This window comes from Psittacula echo, assembly GCF_963264785.1.
Source record: "Psittacula echo genome assembly, chromosome: 4".
Classification (NCBI taxonomy): Eukaryota; Metazoa; Chordata; class Aves; order Psittaciformes; family Psittacidae; genus Psittacula; species Psittacula echo.
Genome location: NC_137738.1, coordinates 26,048,179 through 26,067,453, shown reverse-complemented (window position 1 = coordinate 26,067,453; position 19,275 = coordinate 26,048,179). Strand labels below are relative to the sequence as shown.

At 39.8% G+C, this 19,275-nt stretch overlaps 1 protein-coding gene across 2 annotated transcripts in view; it reads right to left on the bottom strand.

Moving 5' to 3' along the window:
* Positions 1–19,275, bottom strand: part of PLD5 (phospholipase D family member 5) — a gene marked incomplete at both ends in the record, with an annotated part of 176,081 nt that overhangs the window by 11,163 nt on the left and 145,643 nt on the right. For both annotated transcript variants that reach the window (XM_080615994.1, XM_080615995.1), the window contains one exon: positions 2,370–2,567. In XM_080615994.1, the coding sequence (XP_080472120.1) occupies positions 2,370–2,567 (198 nt within the window). The remainder of the gene's footprint in view (positions 1–2,369; positions 2,568–19,275) is intronic.

The following is a 19,275-nucleotide window of genomic DNA, read 5'->3' as shown; positions in this document are numbered from 1 at the left end:
CTTGTGTTTGAGCATTCTACTTGTTACCCTCTGGAACAGCCAACCCCCCCTGTGGTCACTGAATATTTTAGTACTTTTCTCCATAGCAGTTCTATAGTACTTGCTGTTCGGATCAAATACCCGTTTGATACTTCTCTTCACCTGCCAAAACAGGCTGTTATTCTCACTGGGTAACAGTACGTTGCCTTACCCCTGTTCAGGGGGCAGACCAAAAGGGAGGTAATGTGGGTTTAGAGGAGTGAATGGTGCAGCTCTGGGTAGGCACAGGCAGGGCTACAATGGCAGTAAGTGAACTGCCTGGCTTGTGGAGACCTTGTACTTCTTATTAGTTCAGGAACAGACAGCAGTTAACACTTGGTCCACCAAACCAGTCCATTGCAACTCCAGGACTGCAGTATACTGGCAGACATCGAGAACTTGCTAGCAGATCAGGAATTTATTGAAGAGCCTGTTATCAAGGAAGGAAGAACCAGCCCAAATGGCTGTGGCTACAAATTACAAGTAGCTCTTGAGATTGGACTTCACTGATCAAGCTTCTGAGTACTGTTTTTTCTGAAGTAGAATTTCAAGAAGAGGCTTTTGTTTCCCGCACAAAAGGAAAATACAAATTACATGGAGGAAGTAAAGGTTCTGCAACTGCAAAAGAGCAGTTTTTGTAGAGCCTCTCTCCCACTGTCTTTGTCTAGGATCCCAGATTCCTGAAGTCAGCTGTACCCAGCTTTCCTTACTGCGTGCCCCTTCAGGACTGGCTTTCAGCAGGATTTCTTCATTTCTTATAGATTGCTAAGAAGAGAGCAGGCGTTCATTTCACAGCTTCTTAGCTAACTGCCTGAACTCAATCCCTAATTTAAGCTAGTCCTTAAGACTCTCCAGAATCAATGGAAGCATGTGTCTTTTCAGATGGCTATTAATTATGGCTGTCTTCAGCACTTCCACATTTCCACTCTAAACCAGCTCTGTCTCATAACTCATAGTAGGAGTGTGAAAAATCCTGGACAGCTGAATGTTGCCTGGCTCCCAGCAGATGAAGATAAACCCTGCCCTGTATAACCACTCATCTGCACCAACATCTGTGCTACTACTGACTATTCAACTTAATAATGTGCTACTTGACAGAATTGGCTATAAAGTGATGGGGTTTTGCCCCTTGCTTTATATAGAGCAGTGAATAACTTTTGGCAACTTCATTATATTCCTAGGTTTACTCATGTAATTTCCTCCAAAATGAAAGACAGTTCACATCTTTCATCATCGTTATCACTCTATGTACTTTTTTCCAGTTTTGCTACATCACTGCTGAGGTGGAGGAGTGCTTCATTTCTTCCCAGTAAAAATACATACACAGACAGTGCTTCCATGGGGACTGTTGCTTGAATTTTAGAAGATTTAAAATGTAGTTTAAAAATAAAGCTAAAGTAGATAATGTTCTCCAGAAGTATGAATGCTTTCAATGGAACAGAGTGAAGATAACTAATCTTTATAAATTACATGGATATTAAGCTTATTCTGCATCATTTTAGATGTCTGATTAACAGATCATTTACTCCCAAGTCATTCACCTTCTATCTACTAGTGCAAATAATCTAATTTGAAGGGCCCCCCTATCATTTTTCGCATGCAAGTGGTAAACATTACAGGGAAAGAAACCAGTGCTCAAATGAAATCCTGCAGCATCTTCAGGTCTGGCAAATTCCATGTGTGAACAGTGCCACAGAATCAGAATAAAAAAATAATTATTGTGATTTGTCTGTTCTGCGCCACAAGAAAAGGCAAATAACTTCTTCAAAACCTTTCAGTTACAGACTTCCTCACAAAAGTATACATATTGGAATAGCTTGTCCCAGACAAGAGAATGATTTGTTTTTCCAGCATTATGAGGCTGTCAAACAAATTCTGTCTTATATAGGTGATAGCTCTAGTGGTCTCTGTAGCTGATTTTCTAGTCACTCGCATGAATCTCAATTTCAGTAGCTGCTTTTGGTTAAGGACATAGCAGTAATGTGCATCCTCTTCACTTAGGGCCAATTTAGAGAAACAGTTAAGTACAGGCTCAATATAAACCATAAACATTTGCTTTCACAGAAATTACTTCCCAGGGTAATTTGTCCCTGACAGGTACTTACAGAACACAGCATTATGACGGACTTACTGCAGGGAACTGTGATCATCTCTTTTATCAATGGAAAGACACTTAGTAACACTTTTGTAGATGCTAACACCTACCTATCCTGATCTCACTACTTTGTTCTTCATAAAGGACAATATTAGGAAAATAGGATGATGTTAAATTTCTAGGCCTTCCAAAAATCTGGTGGGTTAAATAATTTTCTTCCCTCCCCTCCCTCTCTGCAACTCGCTTCAGAACTTACCGACACAAAAGCTTCTGATTTTGTCTCATTCAGCTGCAATGTCAGTTTATTTTGAGTATCATACACTCCATATAGTCTCTTAGACCAGCTTGGTGGTATTTTATTCTTGTATCTCAATGAGCTGTACAGGGCAAATATCCTTTGTAAATCCAGGACCAGGCAGCTACAGTTGTATACGATGACGCCAAGTTCCTTCATCTGTGAAATTAAAAGTTCATATCATTAGCGATGTTTTGGCTGATGGATCTATGAAAGTAGGCAGCAAGAACGTAAGTGTCTGAGAAGTATCTTCCAGAAGCGTGCCTTGAGCTCAGCAGTAGTACTGTTGACTACAAGGATATTCCTAACACCACTCTTTAAAAGGCAAACACGTAATCTAAATCTTCAAAGTCAAGAGCAGGTAAAAACGATAACGGGGCTTATATGTTTGGTGCATGTCAGAGCTGCATGTCCTGACAGAATAAACCACAACGTACTGAAGTTATTTCTCTGGTGAAGAAGGAGTATGATCCTCCAGCTTCAAATAAAAGGATGAAAAACTGGGTGTTTAATACTATTAGTTGATAAATTGCTGTGCTACTAAATCCAGCATGATCCAGTAAATAGTGTACCCAATTAGGACACAAAAAGGTTCTTAACTCCCCATTGCGATGGAATGGAATTGCTGTCTCATCTAGGGTACTCCAAATTTCTGGGTGTCAGTCTCTTCACATGTGAAAATGGAGATAATGATACTCTTCTCTCATGAAAAGTACTCTGTAACCATTAACATGCCCACATATAAAGTATGAGGAAAAATAGCCCAAGTAAATATAGACATCATAGAATAATTAAATGCTTTAGCCTTCTGTGGACACAAGTCTCAATTCTCTATTTAAGTAAAACCATGTCTCCTGGTCATCATAAATCTTGTGTTGGCAGAGATTTCATTAATTGCACATCCCTAGTACTTAAGTTGTTGACAGAATTTCATTTGTAAACATTTTCTGGCTTCTGTAATTGAAAGTGTAACCATGCACACACTCTCCCTTCCTTCACTTTATAGTAGCTCAGGAAGGCACTGCTTTGGGCACAAATGCTACTGACCTCTCTTTATCTGCATTTCACACTAGTTCTGCCATCTCCAAAAATAAAGTGAGAAGAAAATCTGCATGCATCTGGCGGAAAACAATATGTAAGATAACTATGTAAAGGTTCCATGCTGGTTTCCTGCAAGCAAGGTCTCTTTGTAGCATGTCTCAGAAGTCTGCTTGGCATGATGACAAAAATAAGGGGAGTACAAACTCTCCAGCATGTTCATCCGTTGACATAAAAAAAATCCCCACTGGTTGTATTCCCTTAGATGAGATGTCCACAGTCACATGGAGTGGTTCGTGGTGGAGCATATCTTTATGTAAAGTCTGTGCAAACTCAATCCCACTGATGTTATCTCTGAGCTTGTTCCTGTGCAATTCTCCCTGACTGCAGATGAGAACTGCTCTGCAAGAGTGGGCAGAGCAAAGGATAAAACTGAATCTTCACTCTCTTTCTATGGTGGATGAGAGGAAACAACAAATCCCAATACTTCAGTGAGAAACTTGTTGGGTTACCCCTTCTTCAAGTCCCCTACCTGGAAATACCACTTACATAAGAATATACAACTGAGTGATCTCATTCCCAAGTATTTACTGAATAGTGGCAACTACAGGCACATTACATACTATTCTTACTGTCTAAATCAGAATATTTCTGCGAGCTTCTTTAATTCAGAAAAAAATATGGCATTCCTCCATTAGCCCTCACAACCAGAAATTTGTGGATATTTGGAAAATGCCACTTGCACTGCAGCTTTTAATTTATGGATAAGCTAGTAAATTAATTTTTATGATAAATATGAATTACTCCAAACTATGCCCAACACCCTAGTGAAACAGTCTATTTGGAATAACATCTTTGGTTTTTCCCCGCTGGTATCTTTGAGGACACTCCGGTATTCAGTTCTAGGCTGTCCCTCTACTCTATGCACTGTTTGTCTCCAAACATTCTTAACTATACATTATCACTGTTTTCACTGTGTGCTGCCAATACTGCTCTTTTAATTGCCAGGCACGCCATTGCAAAGGACTTACTAATAGTATTCTGTTACATCTATCTGCATAATGCAGTTTCATTCTCTTTTCATGGCTGTTAGTTGATTCTGACATAATTATGTGGTTACAGTTTTCCTTTCATTTATCAGTCCCATTATTACTATTCCGCTTTATCCTTTCCATTAAAAGTGGAGGTAAAATAGCGTCTTCATAGCATGCCAGAAGCTGCCAGGATTGCATCTGTGTGAGCAGCTCTCCTCGGAGCAGGAGTGCTTGCAGTGTGTCCTCTCTCTATGAATTCAAGGATTGCCCTTCTGCCTAAGTGCTTCCTCGTGTACAGAGAAGGAGGAATCTGAGGGCACTAATGGGTTTAAGAGCAGTTTTTACAGATCACCAGCTAGCCTGACTGTAAAACAAAGCACTAACCATGCCTTTCCGACAGACTCTTCCATGAGCAGAAGCGCATGGGGACCAGCCTGTTTTGCGCGCTCCTCCTTTGGGAGCGGGTGTCTGCAGGAGCCAAGACGGTGCCCTGACCGAGGTTACACTCAACTCGCAGACTGGAATGAAGCTATTACAAGAGATGTATTTACAGCACAGTAATGAATCCTGTGTTGTGTCTTGCAGTTGGCTTCTCTGGCAGCAAGCACTGATCAAAGGTTTCCCTGCTTCTGAAGCCATGATAAGAGCTCTTCCCCAGATGGATTTGCTGGTACACAATACAGACAGGGCTCAAGGAAAACACAGTTATCCTCTTTACCCAGCTGCCTGTTTTCATTAAGCTTTTATGAACTTAAGTTCAAATTTGACTGAACCTGAAAAAGAGATTCACATTTTTGGATGAGGGCAGACAGCAACTCCAATGCTTATCATGCAGACCTCATTTTCTTGGGAAACCAGCTGGTCACCTCGTAACAGTCTTGTTTTACATATGTTACATCACCTTGAAATTAAAATAATACAAAGAGCGCACGTGTGTATGCAGTAAAACCTGAGCCATCTCCTTTCTTATAGAACAGCCCCAATAGATAGACAAAAAATATACTGTTACAGAAGCGTGTTCCACACTAAGCCTATTTTCACTCCCATTCTCTAAGGTGAGAAGAGACTGCTCTTTTTCCACTTAATCACAAAGCCTGTCATCCTGGATGCACTGTGGGGAGAGGGCAGCAAGGATGTGTTACTGACAGATTTAGTATGAAGTGGTATCTCATTGAGATAAGGGAAAAGACTGTATCTGTGGGGTTTGAGAGCTGCTGGGATTACAGGGTTTTTTTAATAGTCTCAGAAGAGAAGCAAAAAAACCCCACGTTTATACCGAAGGAATCAAAACATGAGTGTTGCCCCCTGGCTTGCAGTGACTGAAACCTGCAGCTAAGCATCATCTGAGGTATCTGTTAAGGCAAAATCTTTCAGGGCAAGAGCTCTTAAGACAAGGGAAGTATTTCTCCATCCTCGGTTTTAAAAGCAACTCAGACACTAATGAAAACCTCAATGAAAAAATTAAAGTGAAGAAGATGTCAAGAAATCAAAACCTTAATAAAACTAAGGAAGATAAATCCGAAATGAAAATAGGGAGTCACAAATTTGATTACCCTTAAAGGGAACTGAACCGTTTGGATGTTAAAGTCACAAAGCTGGTTGTGAGTGACATTTTCAGGGCATGTGCTGGGGGCTGGGGACAGGAGTGCTTTTCTGGATAGAGAATTTTGTGTCCTGTCATGAGCAGGTTTCTTTCCCTCTTTGTTAAGAACCACCATGAGTCCTCAAGGAATACAAAACATGGGAGCTGGTTTTCTTTGTTCTTCCCATGCTATTTACATTCATGCAGAGCAACTGTTAAAGGCTACCAAGTCAGTGTTTGTCTTTCTTGCCAGTATGGGCTCTCTTAAAGCACCAGAGAAGTGAATGACTATACAAGACTCAAGAAATGGCAGCTTATACCCACTGTAAAAATGATGATCTGACTACAGAAATCAGTTAAGTTATAAAGAGTAATAAATACAGCCTAGCTAAAAAAAATAGTGATTTTTATGACAAGAGGAAGAACTCCTTACTAGGCTGGACAAAGATCAAGATTCCACTGACAGGAAATTTTGCTTATTCTTTTCCCTTGTACACTTGTAGGCATCATATATTAAATGAAAAAAACATGAAAAGAACCTCAACAATACAGGTTCTGGACCGATAGTACTCTATGCTTCCTAACAAGAAGCAACACCTTCCAAATACACTTGGATCATGGGTTAGACAGGGTGTACGAGGTGTCCTTATCCTGCACTGTGCAGACAAGACAGTGCAGTTTATATTTACCTTGAGCTCCACTCTTAGGAGACAATCCCACTGTGTAGGCAAGGTACTGTTTGACCTACATACGAGTGGCACAATCTGGTTCAGAGCCTGCAGTATCTGAGTTGCAGCAAACATAGCAGGAGGCTTGGAAAACTCCTTAATTTATTTTAAAGGAAAAGTTTTTAATGATTGCTCACACTCGAGCCTGATTCTGAAAATGACAGGCAGGTTCTCCTTGGGCATAAACTGCCATTTGCCCAAAAGCTCTGGCCACCAGCAGGTGCTGGGCATCCATTGCCTGTGCTACAAAAACTCAACATTAACTACAATAGTCTATTGCGCACTAAATTCACAAGTTTTTTTGTGCATCTGCCATTTTCTGGTGTTTGAAAATGTATTCAGTTTTGCATTCAAGCTTGTGATTTTTTTAGTTTCCAAATGAATGACAGCTAAACCAGAATCACATCAGGGTACCGTAACGGAGTAATAAAAAGCATCGTATACTGATAAATCAGTTACTAAGGTCTAAAAGGACCTAAGATATTCAGTATCTTCCAAAGAAAAGTAATGCACAATGTATTCATTACCACTTTAAAGCAGACCACAGGTAGTTACAGTGGTAAGCTCATCTCTTCATAAAATAGGCTCTATTTGGTTAGCCTGCACTCAAAAAGTACATTCTTTTGCACTTGGTTATCAGTCTTACCTTACCCCTACTGCAAACCTCCTTTACGCTTTCATATGGTATCATTTAATCCTCAGTGAGTCTTTTCCAATAATACATAGTGTCATCTTAAGGCTGCCTTCTGTGCAGCTATTCTTTAATCTCACCAAAACCTGCTGAGCAGATACACATGCCAGTCCCACGCCAGGTGCAGGTAACAGCCAGGCAGTGGCCTGTGGTGGAGCGACCATCACAAAAGGAGAGTCAAAGACATTTGAGAAAGGCAAAAGTATTTCTTTGTGCAGTACTGTTTGATGCGCCTGTTGTAGCAGACTTTGGGCTACAGGAGTAGTGCTCCTCACATATCCATTAAGTGTAACAGACCCCATTCAGATGGCTGTCATTCTGACGTAAACCAAAAAAGGTAACCTGATGCTGAAGAGGCTGAGAAGGCTGCAACACTGCCCAGCTCTTCTCTCACAAAACCTGTACAGGTAGTGAAGTCCACCAAAACAGCAAAAACATGTACCTGAGCTAATACTTCACTAGGAATTGCAACCTACCCTTGTGCATCCTGAGCCAAAATCCTTGCTCCATGCTTGGCTAGTAATACAGAGCAGAGGCTTCACAGCATTGTTATGTTAAAATCAAAAGAAATTCAATGAAATCCAAATGCAGCACAGTTCTGCTTCTGCTCTGAGTTCCATTTTTTCTTTCCATGTTGGTAAGAACATGGAAGCTACACTACTGTTAGGAAATACTAAATAGAAGAGATTAATACAAATGGTAAAGCACTGTATTCTCAGGAAGTTAGCAAAACTCTGTCTAGGTTAAAGTATCTGAGAGTGAATAAATGCAGAATTTAAATTAATGGCACCTTTGCATGTCAAAAATCATCTAAGGCACAATAAATGGTCTTGAATTCCTTATTATTTTGAAAACCAGAAGCTGCTTCTGAAGAAAGCTTAAGAATTGCTTAAAGAATTCAAAGAGATTAAATTTAGAGATTAGCTGTTTCATTGTAACTATGGTTCCTATTTTCTATAGACACTTATTGAATAAATGGTATTTTGATATTCCTATATTCAACTCTCAATCATTCTCCAGTGAATCATTTTGCAAGTCCTGCACAGGGATATTACTTGTGCCTGTCCTATGTCCCCCCCTATGCTTGAGTGGGTTTTATGTTGTCTAAGGCCAAAGGTTAATTTTCTGTCACCTTGGAAGTGATAGTACTGGTGGTACTTAAGTAAGATGGTACTTAAGTGATTTGAAAATAATCGGCAGGCAGAATTTCTACTGAACTAGAAAAAAGCCCCTTCCACTTGGCAGCAGAATGCAGTCTCAACCTGAGCAGGGTACTCAAACCCATCGCTGAAAATGGAAAACTGTCATGCAAGCCACTGTGTTGCAAATAAAGCTGAGCATATGACCAAGAAGAGGTGATGCATTCGACAGAGAGTGCACCCAGCATTGGCACTGAGTGTCAGCAGAAAGCCATGATGTGCTATCAGTGCAGGAAAGGAAGAGACGTGAGTGAACTGACTGTACCCCACTGGAACTGATAAAGTACATTTGAATTGGCAGCCACTAGCAGTCCACTGGTCTTTAATCCTCACCTTTAGAAAGCACATGTGATACATTTGGGTCTGTGGTTTTTGCAGAATAGAAGTCCGAGGGAAGCTACAACTTCATACATTATTTTTACTTTTATTACCTAATGGCAAAAAGCTGCCATGCTAAGGCAGAGGAGATATTTTAGGAGCTGATAATTTTTGCATCCCGTTCCTTTTTCTGCTAGTCCATAGGTCAAGAACATAAAACTGCAGTGATGCTCTGCTAATTCCCACTTCACCTTACGTTCACTAGATAGTCCTACAATTATTTTGCATAGCACCCTGATCTTAAGAAAAACACACTGAAATAAAATGAGGCTCAGCACTTCATTTCTGCTGAAAGGTACTGCCACCAAGGTGCAAAGCAAGCTAGACGCCCAGGCAGAACAGGGTCTTGTTTTAAAATGGTCTGGTTTAAAATGAACTTTGCAAGGAGGACGCAGAAATTCAGAAAAACAAATCCCTGTGTCCTCAACATGTTGGGAAAAAACTCATCATGATTTTTCCTTTCTGCCATCTGCTCTATTGATACAGAAAACTGGGCAAAAATAAATCTGCTTGTACAGATGATACAAATGCAATTTGTTTAAACTATGGACCTCTCTGTAATGATGTTCATATAGAGCCTAACACGGAACTGAGAGGGCAAATTTGTGCCTTCTTACTATTGTAAGAAAGTATGTGCTATTGAAGCTCACTAACAAACCAAGCCCAAAACACTGCTGCTTGTCAGAGCAAGCCAGAAGGCAGAACTGAATCAGTTAAAATTCCTTGCTATGTAGTCTATCAGCATAATTAATATCACTTGGCATAATCACAGCCTAATTTATAATTTTCAAATGACTTTTCGTTTACAGTTTCATTACCCCCTCAAAGCAAGCACAAGTATCTCTTTAGGGGAAATGCAAGCTTGCAACTGCAAGGAGCATTTTTCCAGGATCATGTTTGATTTATTTCTTGTTTTACTGCAGGAAATCTAATTAATGGGGATTCTAATTTGATTCCATTTCTCTTTTGAAATGCAGTTTTTGTTCCTTATATCAAAGAAAAGTGCAGGCTGGGAAGAAAAGGACTACATTGTGCTGGCCTCCATCTCGCTGCTGGCAGGCTGAGTCACAGTTCAGCACTAGTGTCATTCATATGACATTAAACAAGTGGAACTGTAAAAAAATTGGAAGGTGAAGTGAAAGATCCTGCTAGCTTCTGGAAAGGCCTGCACTCTCCTTTACCATGCACACAGGCGTACCTCCCACTGCCTTTCTCCATCTTCCCTGCATCGGAGCCTGTCCTGTCAGCCCTTATCTTGCATTCTCCTCACACAGCTGGAAATCACAGCACAAGCTTAGTATTCGTTCTCATTCTGTGCAATGCTGCAAGGGGCAGCCTCTGTACATCATCTACCGTACAAGACAGAGAGGAGAGTACAAAGGCCTGACCTCAGAATAAGGACAATATTGATGTCTAAACATTTCTCTCAAAGTGCAGTTTCTTTGGGGCTTTCAGATGTGTGGGCTTCAGGGAAATGCAGCAGCATGTAATTGGCTAATTGGTTGCATTATTTATAATATGAGCGGCACACAGAGGGGGTTTCCTTTTGCAAACTGAAGGGATTGGTGGCAGGCCTGCTGCAGAGACAAACTGGGACAATGACACTGCATACGAATTGTCACTGTTCAGCCTTGCCAGAGTACCTGATCAGAATTAGAAACCTCTTCTCTTGATGTAAGCAGAGGACCAAAGGCTCTAATTAAATTTTGACTGAGCCTTGATTAAATTCATTGTACAGGGCCTTGAGGTAAGCTAGGAATCTAAGCAGTTTAGACAGGTCAGGTAATTTAGCAAAACAAGACACAGGCAGCCCCAAGACAATGGCTAGCCTATATGAAAAACCTGTTTCAGAAATCCATACTACCGCTTTGTCCTACCCTTCTGAGTAACCACCTTAGATATTTGTGCTGTTTCTGGCTGCTTCAACATGAAAGCAATGTCTCCTGTAAAGATGTGGTCCTGGTGTATGCTCACAGGAAGGAAATGTGGAATTAAATTAAATACATCATATTCATGCCTTCTGATCCTAATGGTAAAATTGGGGACACATGGATTCATGCTTCCTTAACTCCTCCTTTCTGCTAAAGCAGTATGTTGCACATAAAAGTAAAGATCATTTGGGTCATCTGAAAAGCCTCTTTGTACTTGGTGAAGTAGTACTATTATTACAAATAGCATAATGCTATGGCTATATCATGAGAAAGAGGAATACTAATCTGTTTATTGCATAAGCTCATGACCTGGGTGTTTTCTCCTATCTCAAATAATGGCAGAAGCTGCCCCTGTGGATGTAAAAATTGTTTAAATGATGTGTAACGTTCTTTGTGCAAGAAACAGAAGTATTGTGTGCCAAAGATGTCAAGAGATTTACTAAAAGTCAGCATAGCACTTACGTAAGTTAACACTGAACAGAACAAAGGAAAAAAACCCACATAAAACAAGCGTGAGACAACTTTAAGGCTTGATGCCATTGCCATCTGCAATGTTGGGTAATAATCACTTAATGAGAAAAGGAAAGAAATATCTGAAAATACACATGAAAACAGGTTGCTCCAATTCAGCATTAACACTTCCAGTCTGAAAACTAGAAGATCAAATTTATTTCTCACTATTTCTGTTCAAGCTGAGTTCTTTGTTACAGCACATACAGAGTTGAAGGTAATAAAATGTAAGTCCCAAAGATGATAAAAAACGCTTTCCATACATAGAAGCAGAAAATATATAATGAATCTGTAGTACGTATATGTATTGCATATGTAGGTTCTGCACCTGTGCTGCAGAGCTACTTACAAACTTATTTGCTACCCAATCACAGCAATCCACCATATCATTAAATTTGACAGAAATGCCTAATAAGTCAGTATACTGATTAGAAAAACGTGACTGTCCAGTACAGGGATTCTCATGACTTCTGCAGTCTTCTGAAGATAGACCTGACATTTCTGCTTGCACGCACTGCCTGACCGGAACACCTGCCACTGAGTAGTTCCAGGCAAACATCAAGAACTTCACTGTTCTGATGACTGCCGTTTACTTGTCAAAGCTGACAAAGGTGACTGCACAATGACTTCCAAACTAGGCCTTGATACTTATGACAACATCAAAATCCAAAAAGGTTTAGCGGTGCCATTAATTCTGCATACTCATATGGAAGGAATGCTTTGTCAGAATCTGTTTTGTTCTGCCTGATGACTTATGGATATAGAAAGATGAGATTTTATGCTGAGCTGCAGAACCATTATTCTTTTTGTAGAATGGCTGAAATGATTGTCCTTCCTTGCCCTGACTCGTGGGAGATTTATGGCATGGTATTTCAGCCTGATTTACTGTGTGTCGTTTTCACAAGACAATATTAAATCCAGTTTTCCATGAAAGGATTCAACTGCTAAAGTGGGAGGTGACTGTGCTGCTGCATTTGGGAACCTTTTGGAGTTGAGGCAGTTCTGATGAAGATATTTATCCAGAAGGAAACTATCATCTGTGCAATATCAAAGTGCGTGCGCGTGGGTGGAACCACATATTGGGAATACTATTTCATGACTATTTTAATGTCATTATTTTAATTGTTTAGTTGAACAAGACTGATCTGATGGGGTATGCTAATAACTAAATCCCTCTGAGAGGAATCTGCCTCCATTCATTAACATCACTGACCAAGATTAGTTGCCAGCAAGTTCTTATGGGAGATGACAGAATAGACTGTGGTGCATTAGCACTCCCTCAGAGATTCAGCTGGGTTTTAAAGAACAAGTTCTCTTTCAGCACAACCTAAATCATATTTTGAGGAAGTGGTGGATTTGCTGCCTTTCTTACATCCATGTAAGCTTCCTGATTATTTTAAGGCTACCACCAGCTGTTGAGCCAGATGCTGGAACCTCTGGATCAGGCTGTATGGCCTGTAATGTTATCTAGGACAAAAAAAAAAAGATTTATGTTTGACTCCATAATCTTACGCATCTTTTCCAACCTAAATGAATCTATGATTGTAAAAGGCCCCGCTGGTCTGAAGAACTCTGACTGACTCTAGAGGCTTGTCCGCCCCCTAGCTGCTGAACTCAGCAGTAGGTTCTGGCACAGAAGGGCAGCTCAGACCCTTTTGCCCCGTCCATGCAATCTGGCTTGGACGTGAGAACAGCAGTAGGCAGGACAGAGCAGTGCAAACAGGTCAGGTTTTGCTGCCCCACTTTGTGCAGGGTTTCTGCAAGTGAAGAGACCATAAAACCATTCCAGTGCAGCTCCTGCGTTAATACACGCTGCAGTCTCAGCATGGCTTACTATGTCAGGGTTTCTTAATGAACACAACACAAACGAAACCACAGGACTTGTGTGCAATTGGTTGGAGGATCTATAAATTCAAATTAAGCCCTTTTACTTTACTGATTGTTGCAGACAGGCCTTAAAGAGGAGTGCCTGGAAACCATTCTCATCACTGTGACTAATGCCCTTTATTTATTTATTTTTAAGGGCAAGACCACTGCCCTGTGCACTATTTGTGATGCAGTTCCTGCTCCCAAACACATTTTTCAAATTTTAAGAGCTTAACTCTTAGGCTACTGAGTCTTATCTCTGGGCCACTCATGCGAGCATATCTCACCAGTGCTGCCTGTTCACCACACTGTCTGCTTGCTTGCTTCAAGATATCAGCAGGGGTCTTTAAAGCTGTCTCCAGTTTTACACACATGTGCATGGATGATTTTCTTGCCTCTGCTTGGTGCTGTACAGTGTGTGTTCTGCCACCAGATTCCTGCATGCCTCTAGTTTCCTAAGGAAGTCTAGAACCCATCCAAAACTCATTATCCTGATATTCACTGACATTATTTGTCAAGCATCTGAGGGACCACTCATAAAACAGTACCAGACACACTCCCTTTGCAACATCTTCTATGACTCTTAATTATTTTAAGATATGCTGATGGCATAGCAAGTATCAAAAAGCAGGTAAATTATTATGAGGCTAGTTTTGCTGGAGGAAGAACCTTCTCTTTTCATTTGGATGCGGAGATCCAACTATCTGACTATCCCATACTGCTCTGGAAAGAACTGAGCTTATCTAGTCAAACTGGATATTCCATCATTTTGCTCTGCAGGTTTATTATTTATTGATTTACATTTTATTATTGATTACTGCAACAGTAAGTAAACTTGTTCTAGAGAACGTTCCCAGCAACTGAATCAAAACAAAATTGAAGAGAAGGAAATAGATGTGTAATTTCAGAGGTCAGAGACCTGATCACACTCCTACAGTCAGCAGAAATCAAATAAAAATATCCAGCAAGCTGTACTCTACTGTCTCTTACACTAAATACAAACACATAGCTTGGATGATGCATGTGAGAATGGAGCACAACAGTGGGAGAAGTATGATAAACATGAATAGCTTTCTAGCACCTTGGAGCTGGGAATCGGCTCTGCATCTAGTGTAACTAGCCAGGCTGGAGAGGTATAATAAGTCTTTTTGGCTCCAAGCTCGAGGAGAATACACAGCCTTATGATGGTTTTAATCACAAAAACAGAAGCCCACAGGAGCAGGGGAGAACCAGGAGCCCTACCAGGCAGCTACAGAAGTACATGCAGAACACAAGCAGAGCAGCCACATTACTCATGTTCGTGTCAGCTATAACCATCTCTCTGTTAGCAGTGCACAGCAATGCTAGCAAGAGACAAACAGCCCATTTGCTTAATTTGAGATTCATTTGTAAATACTGGATGCTCAGGTAATAATTTCAAGCAGAATAAGCCTAATGGACAATACTGACTGTCCTGATTTACTGGACGTAACTGAGAAGAAGTGGCCTGTCTCAGTTGAAAAATAAACAACAACATACAACAGTAAAAACTTTACACCATGATAAATGCATACTGAAAGTTATGCATATTTCCAAGAGCAACACATCTCCCCCTCTCCCCCATCCCCTCATAAAGAGGAAAGAAAAAGAAAAAGCTGCTATTTTGGAGATGGGTAACAGTCATCAAACTGCTCCACATTTGATCAAAGCTGGAGACCATCAACAAAAGCTTTTAGTGAAAATAATATATTTTCAGCCTGTCTTTTGAAAGACAAGCTGTAACAGCATCACAGCTGAGTTTTGACAATACAACTAGCTTTCTATGCAGCAGGAAATAAAAAGACATGAAAGGTACTGAATTATCACTACAACTGTAATATTTACTTAGACCTGTTTTCTTTACTTCTTGACTCATTCACCTGTGCTTGCAACCAGGTTGCACTTTTATGCTATCTTTATAATATTAGCTAATTCTGGAAATAATCCCATTGAAATAAATAATTGAAATAAAGCAGCATAAGCTTTTTTGGGGATTGGATCACATAGCTACCAATATGTCAGAGCTTTTTAGAAGCAGATATTCTCTGTTGTATGTAAGATATATTATTTAACACAGAAATATGAATTTAGACATAATATACTGGTATTATATTGCATGTACTTTCAGTCTAACATTTACTCATCTGAGCTTGATTGAGCCTTGGTGGATGACTAAGTTGAAAGAGCCTTGTTTCATGTTATAGGACACTTGAGACTGTGCTCAATTTACTAACGGCGATATGATACTGAACACCACTGAGACAGTAAGGAAATTAAACAAATAATTAGAAGAAAATGACAAGGATTTACAATGGTCTAAAGTGCCCATTAGGGATGTAACTGATGTTGTTCACACTAGAACAACATTATATCAAATGGAAACTCTCATCTAACTTTTGCTTGAGTGAAAAGATGCAATTCCACTGTCAAAATATCTTATCTCTAAAGAACCAGATGCGCTATTGCGTAACTTCAAGAGACTCATTTAGATAAAAGTTCAAAAAATGACTGACTGATTACAGCATGCTTTTTAATCTATGAGTTCTGTAAAGATAAGATGCAACTGTCATTAACAGGAATTGCAAATGTGCAGATCCTCTCTCAGTGATCAGTTTGGAGAGGTGGCTCTACTGCTAGCAAGATTTTGGGGAACTTGGAAACAAATGAGACTGACATGATTTAGTCCAAAGTATATAGAGCTCCAGTATTTATTACATACTGTTTTTATAGAAGGATGATTTTGATCACACAAATAAATAGAAACTACAGTGTTCAAGGATATACTTTGAGAAAATGATCATTCCCCTTTCGCTGAGAAACATACATACGGGTTGCATTTGCTCCTGGCAGCATGCAAGAGCTTCCTGAATTTTGGAAAGATTTGAATTGGATTTATAACCCAAAAATGGAGACCAAGAGAAGAACTAACAATCCCAGGATGAGTTTTGTCACTGTTAGCATGGCCTTCAAGCTGTGACTCCTCCACATGAGTCTCCTCAGTATAATTGGGATGAGACTTTTGAGAATAAAGAACAACATGGATTGCTTCCAATTGATTTCACCCCCCACAAGCAATCGAAGGGTTGGTCCTCCAGTATTTCCACAATCTCAAATTGCCCCAAAACTGCCTTTTAAGATGCAGCTCTCAATACCCAAGATACCATATTATGTCCCAATTTTTGTCATCTCAGAGTAGGAAGAAAAAGAGGTTAGGTTTTATCCGTCTTTTTTGTCACAGAAGACAAGAGGAGGAGAAGGTGGTACAGAACAATTCTAACTGCTGCTTCTGCCCCCTTTTTTTCTATTTTATGAGGACAGCCTGAACAACTAAATCAAAACCGCCAATATCTCTCAATCCAGTTTTGTCTTGTCTAGTGATACCAGGCAAGACACACAGCAACAAACCAAGTGCTCCTGGAGCCATACCTGTTGCAAGCCTTCCTATACACTGGACTTTCCTAAGTGCAAAAACCTAATTCATACTAAAACAAATAAAACATTGGCTTACCAGGTTGTACTTAAAACTGACACACACAGGAAATACATCTTTTGATCTACTGGGGATTTTTGTTTCAGTTTTTATTCCTAGTAACTATAAAGTTCTTAATTTCAGAAAATCCAAAATCCAATATACTTTCACTGTAAGTATGCACTAGATTATTTATAACTGTCATAACTTTATCTACAGTATCTAGAGATGGTTAATAAACCTTTTTTTGAATAATTAATACTTGTGTAATACTTAATAGATTCTTAATAGTTCACATAGCTAATTTGACTGCTGATTCAACTGAATTCTTAGAAAAATAAATAAATTGGGAAACTTATACTTCAAATGTAATTGATAATTCATAATTGCTACAGCCTGCGTGTACTGTAGGAGTCAATCCTAAAGAGACAAGTATGTTTTATACAATAATAATTGTAATGAAAAAGTAGACCATAGAGAGTTTCTTATTCATGCAGTCACACTTCTCATCTCCTACAGTATTTTGCCTCTCTTGTGTATTTATTTAACCTCTTAGATGCATCAATTAAAGACCTAACTCCTCAGATAAACAGATCACTGTTTCCAACCTGATAAACAGCACTGGGACAGTTTATCTCATTTTCTAATTACCTTAAATTATGTAGATACAATCAGCAGTTTCTAACTTATAACAACAAGACAGTAAGAAGAGGATGGAGAGGAAATTGCCTGAAAAAGAAATACTGTTGTTTAGTAGTCCTGTCAGACACCCAGCTGTCACACAGGACACTTTAGAAAGTGCTCCAAGGCACTGCTGGGAGTCAGCAAGAACAAATCATTGATCCTTTGCAACAGAGATTATCATAAAAACATCTGCTATTCAAACTTTGTCCGAACTCGTTTCATGAAAGAAGCAAGGTCAAAAGATTCTAATCATAAGGCCAAGCCCAATTTATCAAGAATTAATATGTTTTCATCAATAAATACATAGGTGAAGACACCAGGTATTATTTTCCCAATCCTCCTCCTGACGGATTTTTAAGATGAAGAGGAATCAAATGCTTTTCTGAAGTCTTTTGTACTGTGAAACAAATCACATAGAGAATCCAACAGAGACACATAAAATAAATAAGAATATGAGATCAGGTTCACTAGGTTGGGAATTTTTGTCCTAAAAGTTTTACAGCCTGGTGTGGTTTTTGTCCTTAAAAAAATTACATCTTGCAGCCATTCAGCTTAAACTGGTCTGAATTGAAAACAGAAGAATGAAGAAAACAGAAAATACATGGACTTAATAGGCCCCTTAAAAGAAAAATCCTCTACTAGCAATTTTTACACAGCTAACTAAAAGAGGAAATCATGGGACTGCTTAGGATCTTTTCCTTGACATCAGCTGAATCAAAAGTTAAGTAGGACTTTCTGAGATAATGCTTTTAAGACTTCACAGGCAAGATACATGACTGCCTGCAATGAATCTGGATTTTAGGGTTTAAGAACCAATAAGATGAGAACTTTTGCAACTACCTGATTATAATTTAACCTTTCATCTATACCTTCCCTCCCTGAAGGGAGGTGGCTGCTGGCTTGGGGATGGTTGGGCAAAAAGTTAGGTCCATCTGTGCTGTGTGGCTGTTCACTGTTACCTGTCTCAGGTGTCACCAGCCAGTGTCCTTGGTGCATCCCCTAGCTTCTATCTCCTCAAAGCTCCCTGATCTCCAGGATCTTCCCCACTTCCAGGATCCTTCCCCCAGCCAGGAACTTCACCTTCTTCTGTCCAGGTCCCCTTTGTGTTCCAAGACCCCCTCTATCCAGCACCCCTTATTTTCTGGCACTTCAAGACTCACTTTTCCCCCATGTAAACAGTTTTCATGCATAAGCACAAGGCGTGAGCAGCCTCCTAACTGGTGGTTCTGTCTCATGTCTCATCAGTAACTGGAAGAGTCCAGATGTGCGACTTTCATTTACACTTTCAGGTGTTTACAGTCAGATTCCATCAATTGCAGGGAGCAAGCAGCAGGCTTCTGCTTGAGACTTGAACGTTCAAATTTGGACACTAACCCCTGCACAAACACCCAGCTACCTGTTACCTGTTAGCATTCATGACTTAAGCTATTTTTTTTGCCTACAAGAGTATTTGGTATAAGCCTGATTCCACTTCCAGTGAAGACAATCACATTAATTTTACTTGTCTCAATAATTTTCAGTAACGGAATTTTCCAAGGGCTGATTATTTGTTGCACATAAATGTATTTTTCTGAAGTGGTTCAGCTAATCCAGTAGACAGTTGTTAGCCCACTGGATTAAATTATTCATGTGTGAATAAAACTTGCCTAAAAACGTTGTTAGTATGAAAATCTCCAGAAGTGTTTCTTAAGCTGCTGAAAGGCTCTGTCTGTATTACAAACCTCACGCTTCTCAACAGA